We start from the raw sequence: 26,050 nt of genomic DNA on the forward strand, positions 1-26,050 counted from the left end.
CAAAGCACACCCTCCTTGAGCTGCAGCGGCAGAACGGAATTCCACAGCATCGCCTGATCTGCGACGTTGCAACAAGGTGGAATTCAACCCTACATATGTTAGACCACCTTTACGAACAGCGAAAGGCCATCACCGATTTCCTGATGTTACAAGCGGATAAAGGTACTCCCCTGTGTAACTTAGATGTCAGCCATTGGCAGCTCATGCGTGACACCTGCCGCTTGCTCAGGCCCTTTGAGGAGGCCACGCTATTCGTGAGTCGGCAGGGCTATGGGATGAACGACGTCATTCCTCTGTTGCACGTCCTGGAACAAATGCTGTTAACAATGGCTGGTCAGGGTGCGGTAGACGTGGCGCACAGATCTCAACGCCACATGACCCCTGTGGGGGCAGGACAGGAAGAAGAGGAGGAGGTAGAGGAGGACATTGGTGCTCAGGAATTATTGAGTGAAATGGGTGGTTTTTCCACTCAGCGGACAGGAGTGGAGGAGCAGGTGCATCTGGTAGAGGAGGAGGAGGAGGAGACAGAGGACCCAGACGCACCGTGGCAGTATGCTGTGGAGATGGAGGCAGGGAGTCCCTCGCATTCCTTGGCACAACTGGCCCATAGCATGCTCGGTTGCTTGCGTAGCGACAGCCGAATAATAACCATCAGACAGAGGGATGACTTTTGGCTGTCCACCTTGTTGGACCCTCGCTACCGTTCAAAAATGGTGGCCTTTTTCACACCTGCTGAGAGGGAGGCCAAAATAAAGTACTATAAAAACCACCTATGTAGTCAGTTGGTCTCTGCCTTTCTGCGCCAACGTCCATCCTCAGACACTGTGGGCCCTGTGCGCTCGCGTTCCGCTGCCATGGCAGCAGGGGAGGGGTGGGGTGGTAGGAGCAGTGGCAGCTCCACCAGCAGCGGCTGCCTCAGTCTGCAGTCGATGATGAGTAGCTTTCTTCACCAGCGCAGTGAGGAAACTACTAACCAGCCGCAGCAGCAGCAGCATCAGGTGGACCTGGAGCAGGACCTCAAACAACAGGCTCGGGCCTACTTGGACAGCACCCTGCCAACCGAGGTAGACAATCCCCTTGACTACTGGGCAACGAAACTTGACCTTTGGCCCCAACTAGCTGAATTTGCCCTTGAAAGGCTGTCATGCCCAGCCAGTAGCGTGGCATCGGAGCGCGTGTTTAGTGCGGCAGGAGGTATTGTAACTCCGCGGAGGACACGACTGTCCACCCAAAGTGTGGAGAGACTCACGTTTGTGAAAATGAATCAGGCGTGGATTAGTCTGGATTTCAAACCACCAGTTCCTGACACAACTGACTAAATCCGCCATGAATCATGCCCCAAACATGTTATTATTTTTAACATAGGCCTCTGTATGGCCTTCAATTTAAGCTGCTTATGCTTCGCCACTCTGCCATGGGCCCCTGTACCGCCTCCTCTTGCTGCTGCCAGGTCCAGAGTGTGTCATGGGTCCCTGTACGGCCTCCCATTGCTGCTGACTTCATCTCCAGACTCTGCCATGTGCCACTTTCAGGTCTCCTTACACTGTTGGTGGGTTCCATTTTGTGATAGGGTGCTGTATGGCCTTCCATTGCTGCTGCCTCCACCGCCACCCTGCGCCATGTGCCTCTGTCGTCTGCTCACGCTGCTGACGGCTTCCGCTTTTTAACCGAGGCCTGTGTTTGGCTTCCGAATACTGCTGCATCCACCGCCACCCTGCGCCATGTGTCTCTGTCGTCTGCTCACGCTGCTGACGGCTTCCGCTTTTTAACCTAGGCCTGTGTATGGCTTCAGAATAATGCTGCCTACACCGCCACCCTGCGCCATGTGCCTCTGTCGTCTGCTCACGCCGCTGCCAGGTCCATACTGATTCATGGCCCCCTGTACCGGCTCCTCATGAACGTGGTTCAGCGGGTTTGCATCACTTAATGGCAAATCGTTGACAAACGCTGGGACGTTCAGTGTTGTGCGCATTAAGCCAGACACCAAAGGGCAGCACAGACCTGTTATTACTCGCTCAAGCATGGCTGAACAAAACCAGTCTCTACCACAAATTGGACCCAGACCTGCCCAGGGTCTCGTAAGTAGATTGCACGGAGGAGTAGAGTTCGTTATTGGAATTAACTGTGAGGGACTTTTAAACCTAGGCCTGTGAATGGCCTTCAATTGAAGCTGCTTCTGCTCCGCCACTCTGCCATTGGACTCTTGATAGTCGACGACTATCAAGAGTCCAATGGCAGAGTGGCGGAGCAGAAGCAGCTTCAATTGAAGGCCATACACAGGCCTAGGTTTAAAAGTCCCTCACAGTTAATTCCAATAACGAACTCTACTCCTCCGTGCAATCTACTTACGAGACCCTGGGCAGGTCTGGGTCCAATTTGTGGTAGAGACTGGTTTTGTTCAGCCATGCTTGAGCGAGTAATAACAGGTCTGTGCTGCCCTTTGGTGTCGGGCTTAATGCGCACAACACTGAACGTCCCAGCGTTTGTCAACGATTTGCCGTTAAGTGATGAAAACCCGCTGAACCACGTTCATGAGGAGCCGGTACAGGGGGCCATGAATCAGTATGGACCTGGCAGCAGTGTGAGCAGACGACAGAGGCACATGGCGCAGGGTGGCGGTGGATGCAGCAGTATTCGGAAGCCAAACACAGGCCTCGGTTAAAAAGCGGAAGCCGTCAGCAGCGTGAGCAGACGACAGAGGCACATGGCGCAGGGTGGCGGTGGAGGCAGCAGCAATGGAAGGCCATACAGCACCCTATCACAAAATGGAACCCACCAACAGTGTAAGGAGACCTGAAAGTGGCACATGGCAGAGTCTGGCGATGAAGTCAGCAGCAATGGGAGGCCGTACAGGGACCCATGACACACTCTGGACCTGGCAGCAGCAAGAGGAGGCGGTACAGGGGCCCATGGCAGAGTGGCGAAGCGTAAGCAGCTTAAATTGAAGGCCATACAGAGGCCTATGTTAAAAAGTCCCCCCAGCAGCAGCGTGGGGAGACGACTATTAGTCGTCTCCCCACGCTGCTTCTGGGGGGACTTTTTAACATAGGCCTCTGTATGGCCTTCAATTTTAGCTGCTTACGCTCCGCCACTCTGCCATGGGCCCCTGTACCGCCTCCTCATGCTGCTGCCAGGCCCGTAATCTGCCATGGGCCCCCGTACCGACTCCTCATGCTGCTGCCAGGCCCGTAATCTGTCATGGGCCCCTGTACCGCCTCCTCATGCTGCTGCCAGGTTCAGAGTGTGTCATGGGTCCCTGTACGGCCTCCCATTGCTGCTGTCTCCATTGCCACACTCTGCCATGTGCCACTTTCAGGTCTCCTCACACTGTTGGTGGGTTCCATTTTGTCATAGGGTGCTGTATGGCCTCCCATTGCTGCTGCCAGGCCCGTAATCTGCCATGGGCCCCCGTACCGACTCCTCATGCTGCTGCCAGGCCCGTAATCTGTCATGGGCCCCTGTACCGCCTCCTCATGCTGCTGCCAGGTTCAGAGTGTGTCATGGGTCCCTGTACGGCCTCCCATTGCTGCTGTCTCCATCGCCACACTCTGCCATGTGCCACTTTCAGGTCTCCTCACACTGTTGGTGGGTTCCATTTTGTGATAGGGTGCTGTATGGCCTCCCATTGCTGCTGCCTCCACCGCCACACTGTGGCTCCACACTCTGGTTTTGGCCCCGTGACTGCCCAAATGAGTGAAGTGTGCGGTGATTCTAAGATCGACGGCACTCATCTGCATGTCATACTGACTGACAGTATTATTTCTCTTCCCCAGCAGACTCCAAGGGCATTTAAATTAAAGGTACAGTGTTCTGCACTAATATAAAGGCTCTCTGAAGCCTAGAAACACCCTTTTTACACGTTAAATTCGCAGCGAATATATTCGCCTCAAATCGAATTTATTCCGCGAATTCGGCGAATCAGCCAAATCGAATTTTTGAATAATTCGCTCATCTCTAGTCACCGGGATAGGAAATAAGGGGAATATTTTGGAGTGTAGACACAGGCTGCAATTAAAGCCTGGTAGAGGTTCAGATCCTTCTCGACTCTGTCCATAACTGAGCTTTGGTTAGAGTTACACTTTAATGAAGCCCTGACCTGAATCCACACTCAGATTGCATTTCAAAGGAGTTTGACAGGTGGTGAGGAGGTGATATGTCATCTCCTTACCACCTCTTTTAACCCCCCAAATGCATTGCACTTCATCAAGGAGCAGTTGCAGCATGTCTCCATTCAACTAAATTAGTTGCTTTTGTGCCTGCCAAATGTAGCAGGGGTTTTTATTCCTTCCAAGGTCAAGAAGCTTTGCTTCTTGGATAGTTGGCTCAGCCATGTGTTTTTACTGCCCTCCAACTGCAAATGTAAACAAGCCCTTACTGGTTGGATCACCAGGTGAAAATAAAGGAAAAAAGGGCTACTAATGCACCCACCACATCTAAGAATTGGTAAGCTGCAATAAATAAAATGTTTGTTTTTGGGTTTAATACTACTATAATGTTTTATCCCATTTTGCTCAGATCTTACTCCAATTTGCACAGAACTGGCTAATGCATGCCCTACTATTATCAGCTTAATCACTTGATTATGGCAGAAAGGAACTTCTTTTTATTTCTTTACCTGTAGTGTTGAGTTGTAGATTGAGGACACCATGCCCCTTAAGCCTAGGTTCACACTATTGCATGCTGTGCAGTTTACGTTTGCTCGGGTACGGCAGCCCATTCATTTGAATGGGCTGCTTTGACCACATTGCCCGCAAGAAAAAGGTGTGTGCACCTTTTTAAAAATGTGGCCACAGGGAAAGCTGTATGGTCTTTTTGACCATAAAGCTTCCATACCCGCAAACACGCTGCTCGTAAGAGCAGTACGATTCGGCTGGTTGTGGGTGCAGGAGCAGGTGCGATTCCTGCACCTGCAACCAGCCTGCGGGCAAGTGTGAACCTAGCCAACAAGTCTCAGTGGTAACATTTTCTTTCATATATCTACATATTAAAAATGTTAGAGTTTGTGTTTTGGTGGAATAACTATGGCATTATATGTTGACATGTGCTTTTAACATTAATTAATTTAGCTTCTTTACCTTGGCTGTGTGGTTTTATTACCTCATCTATTTAACCAGTTTGTTTAATTGACTTCTTACTTTTCCTTCATTACACAAATCTAGGCTTTCAACAAGTGGGCCCTTTTCATTGAGCCTGTATTTGTTTAAGGGTTACTTCACCTTTACCAAAAAACTGCCTATGCAGATAAGTGGCGTCTGTAGATTAACCACTTAAAGCTCCCCCACAAAATTAAATGTCAGCAGCTACAAATCCTGTACCTGCTGACTTTTAATGTAAAGATACTTACCTGTCCAGGGATCCATATCCTCACCCGAGCCAATTCTCCAGTCGGCTTAGTGTCCAGGCGCCAGCATCTTAAGTAAGGGAAACCGGCAGTGAAGCCTTAAGGCTTTGTGGTCCCACAGTCTTCTGGGACCTGCGGGGGAAGGAGGGGAGGGCCGAACCTCCAACTCAAATCATCACGGCACATCTGACAGGAAGTGGGTGTTGTTACCTGTCAACCCCCCCCCCCAAAAAAAAAAGTGTCAAGTGTGGCAGTGGAGGGTGGAAAGATACAAACAAGTGGAACTTCCCCTTTTGGGTGAAGTTTCACTTTAACCTTCAGAAGATTTTACCCCCTTCATGATCAGGCTGTTTTTTGCTATTCGGCACTGCTCTACTATAACTGGCAATTGCACGGTCATGCAATGCTGTAACCTACTGAAATTTGTATCTTTTTTTTTTTTTTTTTACACAAATAGAGATTTTTTTTGGTGGTATTTGATCACCTTTTTTCTTTACAATCTAGACAGTCTGTTTTATATGAACACATGTATAAAAGGTTCTACTTCTAGTCCAGTATGTAAAGGTATTGGAGAAAATAAATTAAGGTGGGTGGTCTGTTGGGTATGATGTCTTGCTAATACTTTCTTTTACCATCTTCTCCCCATTCACCCTTCCTCAAAATCCTACATGCAGAATTCCTTGTCACTATATCAAGTCTTCATTTCCATGTGTTCCTGTTTCTGTCTTCTTTCATTACAATTTTTTCCTACTATTGCTGATGATGTGATTTGTTTGTTTTTTTCTTATTCTTTTTTCTTCAGGTGAAAAATGCAGCTGCCAATGTGCTCAGGGAAACGTGGCTCATTTACAAACACACAAAACTTGTGAGAAAAATTGACCATGCTAAAGTACGCAAACATCAGCGCAAGTTCCTGCAAGCAATTCACCTGTAAGTGAGAGTAGAAGGGAAAGAAAGGTGTAAAGGTCAGTCAAGGGGAGAAAGAAAATTAGGGTAACTAAAAGTTCAAAATAAAAACGAAATAAGGGGGGCAGAGTGGGAAGAAAAGGGAGCAATATCAAAAAGCCTTTTTTAACATATGTAGTACTAATCATTTTTATCCTAACATCCAGAGTATCATTTTTGTAAACTAAGCCCACCCATGTGTCAATTTTGAATATTGTTTTTTTGCAAGTTTCAAAGCACGTTACATGGTATTATGTCTGTGCCGCTATATCCCTCTGATGGAAATTGCCAAAATATGTCAGACTGGGCTTAAACTCCAATTTTGATATGCATGTGAGATATATTTTTTTATACACTTTACCTTTTAAATTAGGTTCGGAAGATAATTAAGTTTATGGCAGCTAAAGTTTTTAATTTTCATTTTAGATAGAGTGGTGGAGTAATAGAACTGCAATGGGTTTTTAATACAGTAAGGGAAGGTTGGAACCCCTGTCAACTACTTTGCAATTCCACAATTTCAGGACTGAACTTTTAAATAGACTGTAGTCATATTTCTACCCCTCCCTACTATAATAATAATAATTATCATAATCATTCTTTATTATTTAAATTAGAATGCCTTACTTGGGCCAGAATTATGCCAGTTTTATATACAACCTTCTTTTAACAGGTTCTGCACCATTTCTTCCCATTTTCTACAGGATATACCAATGATCAAAAAAAATTAAAAGAGAAAAAATTGTAAGGTCCTACTTTGCTGCCTCCTCCAGCCTTGCTGCCCTAGGCACATACCCATAAGCACCTAATGGTAATTATAACCCCTTCAATAAGTTGTATGGTACCTATTAGAGATAATCCTTACCATGCGTAGGAATCATTAAGGTAAAACATAGATTAAAACTCCTACAAATAGATACATAAAAATAACTACAATAGTACTAAATATGTGCTCATTGGGGTTGATTGTTTAAAACTGGAGAGTGCAAAACCGGGTGCAGCTGTGCATGGTAGCCAATCAACTTCTAACTTGAGCTTGCTCAATTAAGCTTTGACAAAAATACCTGGAAGCTGATTGGTTTCTATGCAGAGCTGCACCAGATTTAGCAATTTTAGTAAATCAACCCCACTGTGTTGTTTTAGTGCACTTAAACATAGTATGTTGCTAAAAAGATAAGGCATTGGGGTTTTTGCTATCTTATGGGCTCTTGCTATATTGATATTTATGCAGACCAAAGGACAAAAAAACTTCTGGTGAAAACTGTATTTAATCTATGAATTAGATAATGTTGGAAGTAAAAAATCAGAACAATTCTAGATATAATTTAAGTTGTGCAATAAAATCAGCAATATAAACGATATGCTTTTTTTCCAATGTTTTACAGTGGAGTATAATTTTATTAAATGTGTAAGTTATGCTATATTTGCATGTATACAATCAGGTTAGACCGATGTATTTGTCTTATAATGTGTATATTCAACAATTGGTCAAATAATGGCAGAACACATTATCTATTATTAAACTGGCTGCTAGAAATTAACATTATACCTTTTTTTCATTTTCAACCTGTTTAAATATTTCTCACCCTCCCTGTGTGAGTAAATATATGCAGAAAATAAATATGGACAAAATGAACTGAAGCTTGTACAACTCTGATTTCCCTGAGATTTGTTTAGCTAATACTTGAAGTGGCTTCCATGGCAACACGAAAAATACAGCAGCAATGCAGATGAAATGTATAACCAAACAGGTGCCAGTTTATAGGGAGAGAAGTAAAGAGATAAAGGGCCAAGAATTAATTCTTATAGGTTATAATAAAAGAACGGGTGGTATAATGGATATTAATCATGATCACTGAAATTCATTCACAAAACTCGTGTATGGACAAAAAGCATGTTTTCTTTTTCCTAAGATATGCAGATTTTTCTAGTCTGCAGAGAATCATGTAATTCATAAATCATAATTGCCTGGATTGCTGAAATATTTGAGTTCTTACAGATCAGACAGACCTACATGAAAATATTCAGAATTTTCTGGTTATCACTGTATGTCGGTTTCCTGATAAATGTCATAAATGATAACTGTTTCAGGAGTATGTGCTCTCAACTGAACTGTCAAGCCATCAAATGGCTGGTGTCATAACTGATCACATGTGCAGTGCCATGGCAACTGCAGATCAAACAGAGGCTAGGATGGGAGCTTCCTTGGCTGTAAAGAACAAGTGGGCGTAGTTCCCTGTAACATTAACATGCCTTGCATGTTTCTTTTTAATAACAGTTAACATTTTTGTTTGCAGTGGTTTGAAACACAAAAAAAAAGGTTTCTTGCTCTAATCTAAGCCTTCACATAATGGACGGGTTGTAGAGGCCACTCCTTCAGCAATAGTGCTTTATAGTATATAAAAAGAGATGGAACACGTGGCCTTCACCACTGCTTTATTTCCATAAATCAGCACAGATGTGGGTTGACCATTGTGGAGCAAGTCATTGAGACCAAGTGGAACCTTTTTTTGTGCATTCCCACTGAGATATCAACAAAGACAAGCTTCTCATTCTATTTTATTGTGGGAAGAATGCTAGATTGCGTGATTAGTCTCTGCAGCCCTTGCTTCCCAATGTAGGAAACCACATATAAGAAATCATTGGAAGTAATCTGAGTGTAAAAACTTCAAGGATTCACAAATTCAAATATCCAAGGATACACCGCTATGTCATTCTAAGATAAAAGATTCCCATTGTCAAAAGTGGCTCTAACCTTTGATATATTTTTAATCAGCACATTAAAATGATTCTCTTATATCAATTATATTGTCATTTACTTGGCAATTCCCTGGCTTATGTACCCTCCAGATTGTCTCCTGTATACACCTAAGTCCTGTAAACTAGATGTGTTGCATTTTGTGTTTAGTGTCTTGTTTGTTAATGGCAACAACAATTATGTTGTGTTTTGTCTTTGTTCTGCTAAATCATCCCCTACCAGAGCACAGAAGTAAGTTTCTTTCTCCATCCCCCACCCCAACTCTCCAACGAGTAACTTCTCCAGATGTATTGGTGCTTGTCTGCATGGGAATTTAAACAACTGCAAAGTCGTGATCTTCATCTCTGAGATCCTGTTGTGGTTTTTCATTCGCTGATGAATGAGAAAACCTGGCATAAATTTTTTTTCTTTCTGTGAGCTGTGAACATGCTGCTTTCTATAATGAGCCAGAGTTTTTTAGTAACCATGCTGCCTGAGAGAACTAAATAAGACATTATAAAAGACAGTTGCCTAACTTTAATTGCAATCATTGGCCAAACCACACCCAAATCTATAGCTATAGTAACACTTGCAGTTCCTCTCCACAGCCTATGACTGGACAGTGAAAAGAGAAGCAGCAGATAGATGAGATTGCCTCTCTACTCTCTTCTACCAATATGCTTCATGCACTGTAGCACAATGCTCTGGCTCCAAGCTGCTTTTACCTCTCCTAGTCTAAGCTCTGTGCTTGAGTTAAAAAAAAGTACATTTAAGAATATGTTAATGAATAGAAAGATACATTCATTTTAGTCCTTTTTATCTACCTGGAGATTAGCTTTAAAAAAAACCTGGTAGGAGAGCAAAAAAGGGTCACCCATTTTTAAAATATCCTTTTGAAAAGGCAATTTGCTTGGTTCTTACAGTGACTCAGTTTAGTGCTTCAAACAAGTTATGGAGCTCAGGAATCTTGATTTTACTTGTTGCGTACTTGTTCTAGATCTGGGATTGTTTTATAGTAAGACACAACAGGCAATTCCAGAAGGAGGCCAGGAATTGTGACCCCCATGTCATGTGCACTTTATAACCACTAAGGGACTAAGTGTAAATTAGCAGATAATTTAAAGAAAAAGATGTTACAAACCACATTTTATCATAGTGCCGCTCATAGATATTTATGAACAAAAGACTCAATGGTCCTGTCAAATGCTTGTGTGTATTTTACATGTGACAGGATAGCAGAGCACGTGCTAATTAAAGACTATCAAAATTGTTCAGTAGACATCCTTCCACTGTGAAATACAATGGAAGTAGCCCTTAGGCTGAAATCTTTGACATAAAAGTTTTGGTTTAAATTAGAAATGGGCATTTCTTTAGTCTAACACTGGGGTTAGTATAGGAACACTTTACCCTTTACCCTTAGTGCAGGAGAAGCTTTCCTCCCCCTAAATGTTTCGTAGCATTTTGTTTTTAATAAAGTCCTGTCCATGTTTCTTCTGTATTTGTAGTCTATGTCCATCTGAAGTCCAGGTCCTACTCCAAGATTGGTTGTAATTGATACAGCAGCTGCTTGAACCCAAAAGTAATCAAAGTACCTTGTAATACACTCAAACTTGCAATTGCTTTCAGTTGACTGTATTGGATCCAGGTGGGGGCTCCCAGTAATTGAACAGAATCCCATGGATACACGGGTCCATGACAAATCCTATCATAGAAATGAATAGGCATCCTCTAATCCAAGCTTTCCACCATAGAAATAGGTGTGGCCTAGATATTTTTCCTCCCACTGATGCCATAGAATTTTTTTTACTTTGCCTAATTATTTGTGCCCAATATTCTTTGCTATTTTGTGACTCCCCACACACACACACACACACACACTTTTTGCCTCGGTGTACTATGTGTCATCTTCACTTACATTTTTTCTCAAGTCTTGAAACTAGCAGGTATGCCTACTGTTCACCCTAAAATAGAAAATAAACTCTATGGGGTTTATTTACTAAAGCTGAAGAGTCCAAAATCAGACTCCCTTCTGCATAGAAACCAATCAGCTTCCAGGTTTCATTGCCAAAGCTTCATTGAACAAGCTGAGGTTAGAAGCTGATTGGTTTCTATGCAGAAGGGAGTCTGATTGTGGACTCTCCAGCTTTAGTAAATAAACCCCTATGAGTCTAACTGGAACCCTGGGAACTATGCCATACAATAGGGCTTGCCCACCAACAAATTCAGTTTTTCCTGTATGGCCAATCTCTGTGGTTTTGAAGTTTCAAGCTCGACATGAAACATTTCAGTCTCACTCCCTACATACATGTTTCCAACTACAGATGGATGTATACAAGTAGGAATATGTGAAAAAAAGCTGCTCTGCAAGTCTAGTGTTTTCAAAGCAAATCTAAACCCCAAAACAATGTATATATTGCATCTTACCAGTCTTTAGAGGTGGTGGCTGTCTTTGTTTCCTTTTTTTTCTTTATTTTCACCAGGTAATCCCACCAGTAACACACATTTCCTTCTAGAGTGATAACATTTACTCACTGCACTGTATCAATGAGGGAGCAGGGTTGTCATCCTAGGCTGCTGCCCCAGTTTGGACTACAAACCTCTTCCTCTTCTTATGTACATTACATAGAGGGGTGTTGCTTTCCAGGTCACAGAAGATGGCTGAGAAATCTAAGATCATTCTCTGAGATTTTAGTGAATCACACACTCATGAGGACACAGGATCAATAGCTATTTTTCTGTACTTGCAGAAAATGTTTTTAGCCTAAATCAAAAAAGAAAACAAATGCAGTCACTACATCTAATGACTTATAAGCTGCAATATAATTGCATTGTTGTTCTTGGGTTTAGATTTGCTTTCAAGATTTTTCTAATTAGCTACAGAATGTATTATGATATATGATATATTAATATAGTACACAGTGTATTTTACCATTATAAGCATGGCCAGCAAGAAAAACTATCCAAGCTTTGTAACTGATCTAATCTGTAGTAAATCACTGGTTTGGAAAGAGCAATTTTGCTTAGTTTCATTTTTGAAACTGAAGTTCACTCAGTGATATCTGTCAGGTGGCATAGTCTGAAATGACTCTTCTTCATAATAGTTAGCAGCATACTCATTTTCAAAGATGGTTGCAGTGGCTGCTCCAGTTTTCCATGAAAGCTATCTATCACAGGTAATGGTGGTACAAAGGGTAACTCATACTGATGCATGCAAAGATGCTTAACAAATTTTAAACTTCTAACCCATTACAAGATGTGCATCAGTGTACTGGCCTTTTCATTAAAAGGTCTTTAGCTATGCTATGCAGATTTGAACTTTTTGCTTGCTCATTTTCAATTAACTTTGCATGATCTAATGCATAAAGATTCTTAACCCTGACAGCACTGAACAGTCCTATGTTTTGGGCTATGTGAAGGTGCTACAGGGGGTGGTGTTATTTCTCAGCTTCAGTTGTTTTGGCCTTGGTTTTCTTTTTTTTTCTTTTGTGAAGAAAGAAAAGACATTGGTTGCTTTGCATGTGTCATGGAACTGGCTTTTTCAAATACTGGTCTGCCATCGTGAAAGTAACCATTCTGTCATTTGCAGGTTACGCAGTGTGAAAATGGAACAGAGAAAGCTCAATGATCAGGCCAACACTTTGGTGGATTTAGCAAAGGTGAGCTGATTAGTGACCTTTATTTTCATACAAGCTTCAGTTGAAATATACCTACCAACTTCAGGAAGGCTAGCTCAATGAAATTATAATGTATGGCTAGCTCATAGCTCATATTTATACTGTTATAAGAACCAAGATCATGGTTCCTATTGTAGCTGGATGCCCCGTAGGGCCAGCAGTTTATAGGTCCCAAGGTCTTTTCCCACTATTGCACTGCAGCCAGGCACACATGCAGTTTTACTCTGGCTAAAGAAACAGTCTAGGGTTGTTGGTTTTGTTGTTTTAATAAGGGATGAACTTGGATGGGGATTGGGGAAAGTAGGATACTCCAGTGACTTGCTAGAACAAACTTGAGGATATTAAATTTGCTTTTTCAAACTCTGAACTCTTGAAACTCCGAACAGTGTCCCTGTGTAGCAAATAATGTACAGGTTCTGCATGCAATACAGGATTTAGGAGGTTGAGCCTTTCTTGGTGAACAGTCCAAGCAACAGCTCCTTCACAAGGAATGGAATGATTATACTCTTCCGGACTAACTTCTTAGCAAACACCTGGCTGACTTTCTAGCACACAAGAGCATGGCAGAACTCAGTCTCTAGGATCTTTCCCCACTTATACCCACAGAATGTCTCTGGATAAGTGGTGGTCTCCTATCAGTATCCTGCAGGTAGCTTCTCCTTTTGTTACCAGACTAGATCCTCAGACAACAGCCCCTCAGCAAGCCTTTACCAACATACAGTGGTTCCAGACCCTCCAGCCTCCCATCCTGGGCCTTCACTCAAAAACACATGGCAGCCGTACCCAGGGAAGTCAAAACAAGCACCTTGAGTGATGATCTCACTCTGCCTGGCAGAAGACAAATCTGCTCTCCGCTCCAGGATATTTATATATGCTCAGAATCCTCTGGGCTAGACCTCCCAGGGATTGGCTGGGGCTACATAAATATTAAGCTGCTGATTGATATGTTCCTATCTTGATTACCCAGAGCTCCTCCAGAATACAGGCAGAAGCAAACAATCAGGCAGCCTTTGGGACACAAACCAGACCAAAATAATCAAACCCAGCTCCACTGGTTGCAGTGGGTTAAAACTACATTTACCTATACTAACATATCACTATAAACCCCAAACAGAATTCTAGCTACAATGGATACAGTGAGCCAACTAAATTTGCCTAACAGAACAGATTAACCCTATGGACTATAATGGGCCAAAACTAGATTTACCTATCCTGGCACCTGACTAGGAGGATGCTGCACTATCATTCTAGCATTGAAAAAGAAAAAGGTGGCATAGCCCTGGCCTGCACCCAAAATTGCTTCACTACTTCACTAATGTTAGATAACACTACTCAGAAGGTGTTCTGATGTTATTACAACAGTTTGGTTTTCTGATTGGCCGGTACTATATACAGGGGAATGGTGCTGTGTAACTAGAGGGAACTGAACACTTTGTCATTGTGAACAAGGTACCATATCTTAGATAAGTGGGAAGTATATAATACTTAACAGAGAACAAGTCCCACTATACCAATTACATCAGAGAAATGTACACTATAGATTCATACATACTAAATGGAGCAATGTGCAACAACGGGTGGCACAGTGGCTAAATGGTTAGCACTTCTGCCTGGCAGTACTAGGGTCGCTGGTTCAAATCTAAGCCACGGCTCCACCTGCCTGGAGTTTGCATGTTCTCCCTGTGCCTGTGTGGGTTTCCTGCGGGTACTCCAGTTTCCTCCCACACTCCAAAGACATGCTGGTAGGTTCATTGGATCCTGTCTAAATTGTCCCTAGTATGTGTATGTATGAATATAAGTTAGGGACCTTAGATTGTACACCCCTTGAGGGTTAGGGACTGATGTGAATGTACAATATATATATGTAAAGCACTGTGTAAATTGATAGTGCTATATAAGTACCTGAAATAAATAAAATGTACACTAGGAAATAGAGTACTATACACAGGTTAGTATAGTACTTTATACCTCCCACGACCAGGGAACTGGTATGTGTGCAACATACTATTGAATGCACGAGAATTTGGCATTAAAGCAGATCTCCAGGCAAAATACAAACACATGTTCTGCTTCAGGACTGGTATTTCTGTCTATTCAGTCTTTCAGTTTACACAGTCCTGCCAGAAACCACAGCCAGGCAGATAACACAACTTTCTAGGAGGTGTTATCTCTCTGCCCTAGCTTGCTAACTGGACAGTAAATAAACAGCAGAATGGTGATGTAGTTCCCCCCTCAGCTCGCAACTCTTATATACGTGTTTACTGTCAGTACATTTCCATGCAGCATAAAGAAAACAGCATTTTTGCTTGTACATGATTGGATGATGGAAGTCAGCATAGCTTTATCTCATTCACTAAGCTGGGAAAAATTCCCGGCAGGGTTCATTTTCCCTTGCAAAATGAACAGTCTATTTGCCTTTAGTACACCAACCCCATATAGTCCACATATTTTATTTAATTTAAATGCCACCAGATATATATGAACTTTCTCAATGGGAGACACTGCGGTGCCAGGTCACATACTTCTTTGTTGTAAAACCTCTAGGACATAGACAACAGGTGGTGAGGTTGGAAAGACCTGAATTTCATATTAACATGGTTTATGATTTTCCTGGAACAGCATTATCGGTGGTAAGGAGATTTTAGCAGAGAAGCTGCATTGTGCACTTTAACAAAGGCTGAATGAAAATCATAACATAAGCCTTGAACAGGTGCCTTGTATTGCTTTCTGATATGTAATGTTTGGTTTTGACTGGAATATAATTTAAAGATATTCTCTATGCAAAATCCTTTTTTTCTAGTTTTTTGGTAGAGTGAGGAAGGGTTAGACAATCTAATATGTTTTAATTGCTGTTTGTGCCATTTGGGAGACACACTGCTCTGTTTGCACTGGCCACCATTGTGACAGAGAAAGAAAGTGATGGGAATTCCAAAATTGTAGAGGTATCCCCAGAATAAGAGGTTAGGGGACATATTCCAATGAGGACACCTGTCTAAGCAGGAAATTACCCTCGCTTTTGGAAACATCCTCTAACTTCTTGTTGCGTCTCTAGGTCAGGAAGTAAAGGGAAATTTTTCACAATGGTACAGAGACAGTAAAGAATAGCCTGGCAGGGGTTACAGAGTTACATAGTTAGTCTGGCTGAAAAAAGACAATAGTTCATCCAGTTCAACCATTAAAAAAAAAAAAGTTATAATCCTATACCCACAGTTGATCCAGAGGAAGGCAAAAAAACTCCAGGAAAGCATGATCCAATTTGCTCCTGCAGGGGAAAAATTTCTTGACTACTGTTGCATGCTGAACATGTTATACCCAAAATACGAGTGTAACATGTAACATGTTCAGAAAGGTGAACTTAGCCTTTTAAGCTCCACGAATTTCTATTCTCCTATCCAATGAGTGTGCCTTCAAGGGCCACATAAGGCTCATTCAAAATACCCACCTGGCTGGTGTCTTTGCTGTATAGGATTCAGGGACAGTCCCTTGCATTTTTACAACACAAGGCACTGTTTACCTTTTTTTTTTTTACTTAATTTTATTGAAATGTCAAAAAGTGACAGACAGAGAGATGGGGTGTGGTAAGGAAACATGCAAGTATGCTGTAGATTTCCACACCACAATGCTCTGCACCAGGGGTGGACTGACCATTTGGAAACTCGGGCATTGCCCAAGGGCCCGGGGTCAGTAAGGGGCCCCATGAGATGCCCCTGGTACCTTTTTCATAGGCTTTTTTGAGTTTTGGCAAGGACACAGGGGCCCCATGATCCCCTATTGCCCGCGGGGCCCCATGAGTTGTCAGCCCTCCCCTGCTCCGCACATGTCACCTGCACTGGTCTCCACACAAGTGTGAACAAGCCTTTAGTCTGGTTCATTAGAAAGTGGAATAGCTTTTGGTAGGGCCTAGCTTTAAAGTCAGAAAAGCTCATCTCTCGTAAAAATGTGAAGCTAAATCACAGAGGGAAACTGACATTTTTTCTCTGGCTAATAATAGTAGACATCTTGCATTTTCTGCTCTTAGACAGAGGGGCTGATTTACTAAAGACAAATAGACTGTCCACTTTGCAAGGGAAGTTGTACTTTGCAAAGGTATTTGCCCCAGAGCTTAGTGAATGAGATGAAGCCCTGCTGATTTCTGTCATCCAATCATGTGAAAGCAAAAATGCATTTTTTTTTAAATTTTCCCTTGCACATGTTTGGGTATATTTTGTAAACTGACACTTCACCGCATTCTCTCAGCTCTAGGGCTAACTCCCTTACATAGTGAACAGTCTATTTGCCTTTAGTAAATCAATGCCAGAATTTTACTTTTAAAGTGTAAATGGAAAATGGTCAGTTTAAAGCTACTTAAGCCCATGCCCAGTCACTTATAAATGTTGGCTGAATTTTGTGTAGTGTGCCTGTGGGATGAAATTTTTATGCTTTGTTCTTTGGGCCCAATTCATTGACTTGTCATAGCTAATAACTATAAATCTGCATTCCTAGGAACCTTTGTCCCAATTTACTGCAACTGAACTACTTCCTCTGCTTTTCTGACTCTAATACTATGATTAATCTACTCAGTGGAGTGTGCAGAAAAAGGGGCTATGTGTCTTTTCATCCATCCAGTCAGCGAGCTTAATTCTTTTAATTGCCTTGCTTCCCTGGGTGTATTTTTCCATGAACAATTTGCATGTGTCTTGAAACATGTATGCCATATGGACTCCTACTGAAAATATGTCCTATGAGCAGCTGTAAAACCAGATATGTTATTCTTCTGAACAGCTATTTTGACTTGTTCAGGAAGCCCATGCATTTAACTGCAAGACTACCATAATTAAAATGTTATCCATTTTTACCCCAGCCAGGCAAGTGAATTGTGTTTTTGGGGTAACATCTACAGTCTTATCTTTTTCTGGCAGCTTTGTTTGTATATATTCCATACAAAGCCATATAGATATACTGTTTCACTTCTGAATATCTGACAAGCTTTTAACAACACTCGTAATGTAGTTTTTATATTGGTATTCCCTGCTCCAAAATAAAATATGCTTCCAAATGGAGTACATTTTGTTAACTAAGCAGCCTCAATGTGTCACCCATTTAAAGTGAACCTGAAGAAGCATTTTACTTGCTAAAGCACCACAATCAAGGAATTCAGGCTCCTGCATATCAGCCAGTGAGATCACTCTTCACAGTGATGGGCCAATAATTAGGCAAGAGTGGGCAAGGTGAGGCTGTTGATATAACTGGTTGAAACATGCATACCAGGGTGCCCTGGAATTCAGTACTGAGAGACTTAGTTGTAAAATAAAGAGTGGCCTTGTTTCTATGAAAAAAAAAGAAAATTAGGTTAGAATGGAGAATAAATAAGTTCCAAACTGATAGCAAACACACAGTCTCCTGCGTTTGGGAGTAAGCCCCAGAGATCACCGTTGCCTATATTTCCCTGGCTTTAATAGGCATGCCTTGCCTAGTTGCCCTCTTAAGATTAGGGGAGTCTGGATACATTGAAACCATTGAACAAAACAGAGGGCACACCAGCCTAGTGCATTATCCCCAGAACATGGCTTTTATTAGTAAAACCATGGTAAGTAATATACAGATGCATCACAATAATTTAGAATATCATCAAAAAGTTAATTTATTTCAGTAATTTAAAAAGTGAAACTCATATATTATATAGATTCATTACACACAGAGTGATATATTTCAAGCATTTCTTTCTTTTAATTTTGATGATTATGGCTTACAGCTAGTGAAAACCCAAAATTCTGTATCTCAGAAAATCAGAATATTACATAAGACCAATATAAAAAAAACAATTTTTAATACAGAGACATTGGCTTACTGAAAAGTATGTCCATGTACAGTATACTATACACTCAATAATTGGTCGGGGCTCTTTTTTGCATGAATTACTGCATCAATATGGCGTAGCATGGAGGCGATCAGCCTGTGGCACTGCTGAGGTGTTATGGAAGTCCAGGTTGCTTTGTTAGCGGCCTTCAGGTCGTCTGCATTATTGGATCTGGTGTCTCTCATCTTCCTCTTGACAATACCCCACAGATTCTCTGGGGTTTAGGTCAGGGGAGTTTGCTGGCCAATCAAGCACAGTGATACCATGATCATTAAACCAGGTATTGGTACATAAGGCAGTGTGGGTAGGTGCCAAGTCCTGCTGGAAAATGAATTCAGCATCTCCATAAAGCTGGTCAGCAAAGGGAGGCATGAAGTGGTCTAGAATTTCATGGTAGAGGGCTGCACTGACTTTGGACTTGATAAAACACAGTGGACCCACACCAGCAGATGACATGGCTCCCCAAATCATCACTGACTGTGGAACCTTTACACTGGACCTCATGCAAATTGGATTCTGTGCCTCTCCACTCCCCCTCCAGACTCTGGGATCTTGATTTTACTTTCATACGAAAAGAGGACTATGGACCGCTGAGCAAGAATCCAGTCCTTTTTCTTCTTAGCCCAGGTAAGACACTTCTGACATTGTCTCTGGTTCAGGAGTGGCTTGACATGAGGAACAGTTGTAGCCCATGTCCTGGATATGTCTGTGTGTGGTGGCTCTTGAAGCACCAGCTGTAGTCCACTCCTTGTGAATCTCCCCCAAATTCTTGAATGGCCTTTGCTCTCAAGGCTGCGGTTATCCCTGTTGCTTGTGCACCTTTTTCTACCACATTTTTTCCTTCCACTCAACTTTCCATTATTATGCTTGGATACAGCACTCTGTGAGCAGCCAGCTTCTCTAGCAATGATCTTTGTGACTTACTCTCCTTGTGGAGGGTGTCAATGACTGTCTTCTGGATAACTGTCAAGTTGGCAGTCTTCCCCATGATTCTGTAACCTACTAAAACAGATTGAGAGAACATTTAAAGGCTCAGGAAACCATTACAGGTGTATTGAGTTAATTAGCTGATTAGAGTGTGACACCATGAATCTACAATATTGAACTTTGTCACAATATTCAAATTTTCTGAGATACTGAATTTTGAGTTTTCACTAGCTGTAAGCCATAATCATCAAAATTAAAAAGAAAGAAATATTTGAAATATATCACTTTGTGTGTAATGAATCTATATAATATATGAGTTTCACTTTTTGAATTAAATTACTGAAATAAATTCACTTTTTGATGATATTCCAATTTATTGAGATGCACCTGTACTCACAAACTGACAAGTGAAACAAGGATTGTCATAGTAAAACAGCAACTTCTAGTCCATAGTAATTCATATCACATAGTGGGACAAGTAGACAATACAATACAATACATTATATCACTTCTGTATTTTTATTCTGTCATACAAGAATTTTCATAACTTTAGTAACCTCTTCACATTCGAAATGAGACTAGCATGCAAAAAATTTTTAATTCGTCCGATATTCTCATTATGAATATGAGGCTTAAGTTTTTGTGCTGGTTTTTGTGTTTTTATTTTGACTGCACTTAGTTGTTAAATAGAGTGATTTATATAGTGTGTGTATGTACATATTCAGAAACCAGAGTAGTGACAGCACTGTTATAGGATGGATAAAATTGATGTACAAATTGTGTACACAAATATTGATTCATTACAGGCTATTCAAGGTTTTAGTTTTCTGTTGCTCTTTGATGTGCTGAAGAAGGGTAATGCTGCATAGGTCTGTTGGTGCAGATCACCTCACCCCCTCCATAGAGGTGCTGTAGTTCTTCTTGATTGACAGGATTTGCTCTGTGAATCCACCTTAAGCTTTTGACCGGTGTTCTCAGAATGGAAGTACACAGTGCACATCCTGTCAATCAAATGATGACCTATACAACACTTTATGGCACCAGGGGAAAAAAAGAGAAGAGCTAATATTTGTTCAGCCACCATTCCCAGGTGGTCTTGTATTGTAGAGCTTGAAGGGGTTGATCCTAAATACATTTTGTGGGTGGCCTTCAGCCTCTGAAGACCCAAAATCACCTTGAGAGTGATCAAGCACTGTGGCTGGCATATTGGCATGTTTATATCTATACAGTGGCATTCTTTGGTTTGTAATAGCAATACAAAGCCACCTATTTTTGTAAATATAGTTTGATTTTGGCACTTTGATCCTGGGTGTGTTAACTTCTTATTCCTGACTTGCTATATGATCATCTCTTTGTATCCTGGCAACGTTGTCACCCTTCCAGTGTCTATTAGTTGAACCCAAGTGCAAGTCCAAGAGTCTTTATGTGATGGTTCCAGTATGGTCAACATTGGAAACTTTTAAAGGTGTCCTGTACACAGTCCAAGATAGGTGTATCCTCTTGTTTACCTTTCTGCAAAAACATAACACTGACTTACAAGTACTTGAGGACCTGTTTCCTAAAGAGGGAACACAGCTGACCGCTCACTGTGCAAACAGGAGTTGTGCTGCACACTGTGAATGGTCCCGCAGTCTTCTGGGACCTGTGACGTGTCCCAGAAGACTGCGCTGGGGGGGGGGAGACTTCCTAGGCCTAGGGGCGATCCAAGCAGAAGAGGGAATGGGTACCTGTCAAAATTAGACACCCACCTAGGCGATCCAAGCAGAAGAGGGAGAGGGGTACCTGTCAAAATTAGGTACCCGCTCCCCACCCCAAAAGAATATGCCAGATGTTAAAGAGAAGTTAAGGGGGAAGCCTTAAAGCAGAACTTTCAAAAGTCAGGCAAATACAACATGGATTCTGAGTGGGGGGTTTGTGTAACTTAAAGTATATCTTTAGCTACTTTTTTTTTTTTTTATATAGAGCAGGTAAGGGTTAGAAGGTCTGTCAGCTTTATATTACTGTGTGTGCCCACACTGGGGAGATTCACCCTTTCCTTTCTTCATCTATACAGAAAGTGATGGAAAATCCTAACTTACAGTTGTTACAGGAACAGGAGTTGAGGGAAAATCTTCCAGTGGAGACAACTGTTCTGATAACAATTGTATAATTTGCTTTCCTCCCACTGCCAGCAATGAAATAAACTGACGGGTTCTAACCAGTCCCCACTCTTTGAAAAACTAAAAAGAAAAGTTTGGGGTTTAGATACACTTGGTTTTTAAGTAACCTCATGTTGCAAGATTGTGTTTAAAATAGAAGATGTAGCACTTTTAAACATTTCAAATATTAAATATTTCAATGTAATCTTTTGACTCTTACTCAGACTCAGAATGTGATGTATGACCTCATGTCTGAACTGCAAGAACGAAATGATGATCTTGAGAAGAGGATCATGACCCTGGAGACCAAGATTGACTCCCTGAATGGTTCTCTCCATGCTCTACCAGGGCTTATAGCTCAGGCTCTGCTCCGAGAGCAGGGAGAACTCTTCCTCCTGCGGTCCCACAGGCCTTTTCCCCCTTCCAACAGCTCGGACAATTCATGGAGCCCCCCACGGAGACGTACCTCTCCTTCCACTGCCCCTCACACTTCTTCAGACAGCGGCTGAGGAGAGAAGAGGACAGCTGGAATTCAGGGTGGGAGCGGTGGAGTGAAGACCTAACAATCTCACCTTTTATCCATAGCCACTATGTGGTTTAATTATGTCAGCTTTTTTTCTTAAAAGCCTTGGATATTTGTTAACCCCTGAGGGTTCTTTGAAAATGCTGGAGTGAAAGTTCTATCAAAAATGAAAAAGAAAATATAAAAATGTTTGTGTAAACACGCACACGCGAGTACGCGCATGGCGCGATTATCCCTCTCTCTGTCACAGGGTGATCCTGCGCAGTGATGGGGTATAGTCCAGTCTAGATAGATTTCTAAATCAGTCTGCTAAAGAAATCTCCAAATTGTATTTATTTTGTTTTAAAATAGGTTTTTAAGGTTGTCTGCCATGTGTTTTGTTACAGATGCAAACATCTTTGTCCTGAGGCTTGCAGCTTCATGTTTTTAAAAAATGAGCAGTCAGTCATATTTTTTTAAACCCCCCCCCCCTCTTCCCGCCAAAAGAGAAAACTGTGTATGTATATATAGATATATAAATAGGAATGAAGGTGATAAAAAATAGTATAGATTTTAAAGAGTCACTTATGAATGAGATGGGACTGCATGTAACCTTGTTTTTGTCAGAGGAAATCGCAACATTCATCTGGCAGGAAGGTGTTCAGTTGTTAGTGGGCCATTAACTGGTCTTAAACGTACGTGTGTGTGTTTACATATATAAATATGTATATATAAATATAGCCATATATATATTTATATATATATATAGTATAAAAGAAAGCAAAACTCTGTATTTTTTTAAACCTTTTATTTCTGGAGTGGTGTAATATGTAATATGTTACTACCCCACTGGGTGACAAGTATTATTGTATGAGGGTCATGGTGAATGGTGTATGAGACTGGTATCTGGTTTTTAAAATAATCAGTAAGCAAGGTAAAATTTGTAAGGCACATTAATATATATAATTTATAGGGAAACAACAAACATAATATAAACAATATATACTGTATTTGAATTGCATATTTCTATTCCACTGAAGTCATTTTCTGTAAAGTGTATGAATTGGCAAAAATTCTTTTTAGTTTTAAATAGAGTAGATAATTGATAAAACCCCTATCCTGTTATTTTTTTTATTTTGCTGCCTTGCTGGGGAGATTTCCTTTTACTTCCTGTACTGGAGATGCAAAAGAAAATGAGAGAAAATCTCTGCTAAGTGAAGTGAATTCCAATCCTAGACAGTTCTCATCAGAACAAACTACCTATTTGGATATTTTGCCCACAACATTTGTCACAAGGCACAAATTGGCCCAAAACTAAAAAAGCTTCCTCTAAAAAACACATTAAATGCAAAGAGGATGGGGTTGTAACTTTATTTATTTATGTATTTATTTTTTAAAGTAGATGCTTGTAATATACATCCATATTAATACTTCACCATCACATTTGAATGAATAAACCAAGATATCTGATTTAAAAGAACGCTCAGATTACAAACAGTAAAAAACATGAATAAATAACTTTAATTTGATTTATAACACTGATCAGTTGGTATTTAAAGAGAAACTATCACCACCTGGTACAAAACAAACTAAAGGCAGGCAGGGGTTTCTATTTGTTCTCCCTCTATTTACAGAAACTCAACCTGCTGTAACTATGTGACGGATCTGCAGAAGTATACCTACAGCAAAATTGACACTTCCAGGAGTGTCAAATAGAGAGCTTTCTGTGCTGCTTACAGCGCTACTGCCCACACCTAACCCCGACATCATGTGTATCAGCATCAGTAGCATGAGGAAAACTCATATGAGGTCAGCACTAAAAAATTGTGCGTAGTAATCCCAGTGTCATTGTTTACTATGCTTGGCTTTTAGTACAGATGGGGAGAGTTTTCTTCATGCTGGTAAAACACACTGTTATTGTAAGGTCAGGGAGAATTGCGTGGCCAGCAGCCCAGAAGTCTCTCTGCTCAGCGCTCCCTGAAGTGTTGATTATGCTGAAGGATTGCCACAATCATACCCTATCTTACTACAGATTCCCTGAATGCCTATGGCTTGCTGAGTAATTGGCTGTGACAGGGTCTCTTTATCACAGAATTGAAATTAGTAATACTTTTTAAATACAGATATTTAATGCTATTTTTTCCATAAACACACATACACATTTCAACTCCAGATCTAGAATTGAATTTGTTTGTAGTATTGCATAATTTATTGCATAAATTACCACTGTCTTTATCACATTGCTACTTGATCTGAACATCTTGCAGGTAAGTGCTTAAATTAAACAGATGAAATTATTCTAAGCCAGATGCAGTCTCAGCCTGACACCTAATCCATGTATTCCCCACTGCACCCATAGGGTAGTGTAGGACACTATGATGCCCCCTTAGGAGGGTTGTAGTCTTCCCAAAGACACTGTTGGATTCTGTATTGGCCATCATGACTTGAAGTGGGAAATTTTGTAAGTGATGGGTTAATACGGTTATAAGTTAGTTAATTGGATTTAACACTAGATTATAATTTATTTTAAAACTTAGACTTTTCAGTGCACGCCAGTAGTAAATGTATGAAGATGACAGCAGCCTTTAGTGTAGAAGATGGCGATTGGCAATGAAAAGACTACCTGGGTTGGGTGTATTATGCTGTTTGGGTAGGCACTTGTGCATTATATGTTTATGCTGGTTTTTCTGCACACATGAAAGACATCATTGGTGGTAAAATCAGAGAGCCACTTCAAGTTAAAGTGCTTTATGATAGACATTAGGTAAAAAATTAAAAACATGGAATATTACTGATTAACTTTTTAATAATTCTATATAGTTATAGAGTTGGAAGATGGGCTATGTAGCATGATGCTTTTAACTGGACCTAATACACACCTGAATATACTGTAGGTCTGCAGATGGTATATTTTTTAATGTGAAAACAGTTGCTGGTTCTGTTCTCAAATGCATAATGCCATGTACTCCATCTGGCCATCAGCACCACAGTCTGGAGGAAGAATGCTGCTGCTGCATAAATGTTGAGTTTTCTATGGATGATACCAGGTATACTGGGTAAGCATGTTCTATATGAAACATTATTTCCATAGAGGGCACTGACTACCTTCTAGAATCTAGTCAGCTTCCAACTTCACTCCAAAGCAGGGAATCTTGCCGAGGAAAAGCAACCAACTCCAAAATGTGTACAGTGTCTATCCAGCACTGAAAAGGTTGATACCCCCTGCATTTTAGGAAGGGTTGGTAATGTTAGTTACCCAGCTCACACTAGTAATATCTAATTTCTAGGTTTTTATTTTAAAGGACGTAAAAAAAGATACTTAGAAGCTATAATCAATTTTCTAGAAAATATCAGAATGCCACAGGTCTAGAAAAAGAAATAAACTCTATTGGAGACTTTTTATGGCTTACTGTGATTTGTTTGTTCGATTGCATGCTGCTTTGCAACATTGAATACTCCTCCAAAAGCAAAACAAAACAAATATTTCAGTTTTGCATGGAGAATATAATTTAAATAATTTGCCAGCTTCTTCTCTAGAGAATTCCAATAGTGGGTTCTCTGAGCAATGCATTGTATTTGTGCCACTTCCCACAAGACCATAGTGGAATCACTCTCTTTCAGCTGGATTCACCAATTTTATGTTTATACTGAATTATAACAAATCACTTGGGGAGTATAACACCTTCATTTGGTTATTTGGTTTTGCAATGGCCCAGGAAGCCTGCAGAGCCAGGAATTCTATTGGGGGATATTGAGACTGGATATAGATATAAGCGGCCAGTTTGTGAATCAACATGCTTAGAAACTGTGCAAAACAGTAGGATCCATAAATCCAGGGCACTTTCAATACAGCTGAAAAGGAGATCGCTATTCAGGAAAACTACACATCTTTTTCTTATGCATATGGACTTTTATATACTATTTGTAACACTCACATGTTTTAACCACTTGCC

The 26,050-nt window shown here is 41.2% G+C and overlaps 1 protein-coding gene across 4 annotated transcripts in view; it reads left to right on the forward strand.

Annotated features, from left to right (window-relative positions):
• Positions 1 to 25,497, forward strand: part of KCNN1 (potassium calcium-activated channel subfamily N member 1) — a 189,025-nt gene extending 163,528 nt beyond the window's left edge. For all 4 annotated transcript variants that reach the window (XM_089667455.1, XM_089667447.1, XM_089667440.1 and 1 more), the window contains 3 exons: positions 6,144 to 6,271; positions 12,607 to 12,676; positions 21,820 to 25,497. In XM_089667455.1, the coding sequence (XP_089523581.1) occupies positions 6,144 to 6,271; positions 12,607 to 12,676; positions 21,820 to 22,104 (483 nt within the window). In that variant the 3' untranslated portion in view covers positions 22,105 to 25,497. The remainder of the gene's footprint in view (positions 1 to 6,143; positions 6,272 to 12,606; positions 12,677 to 21,819) is intronic.
• The last annotated feature ends 553 nt before the right edge of the window (positions 25,498 to 26,050 follow it).

Source organism: Staurois parvus, unplaced genomic scaffold (genome assembly GCF_062004578.1).
Source record: "Staurois parvus isolate SC_StPar_1 unplaced genomic scaffold, SC_StPar_1.0 ptg000053l, whole genome shotgun sequence".
In the NCBI taxonomy this organism is placed as follows: Eukaryota; Metazoa; Chordata; class Amphibia; order Anura; family Ranidae; genus Staurois; species Staurois parvus.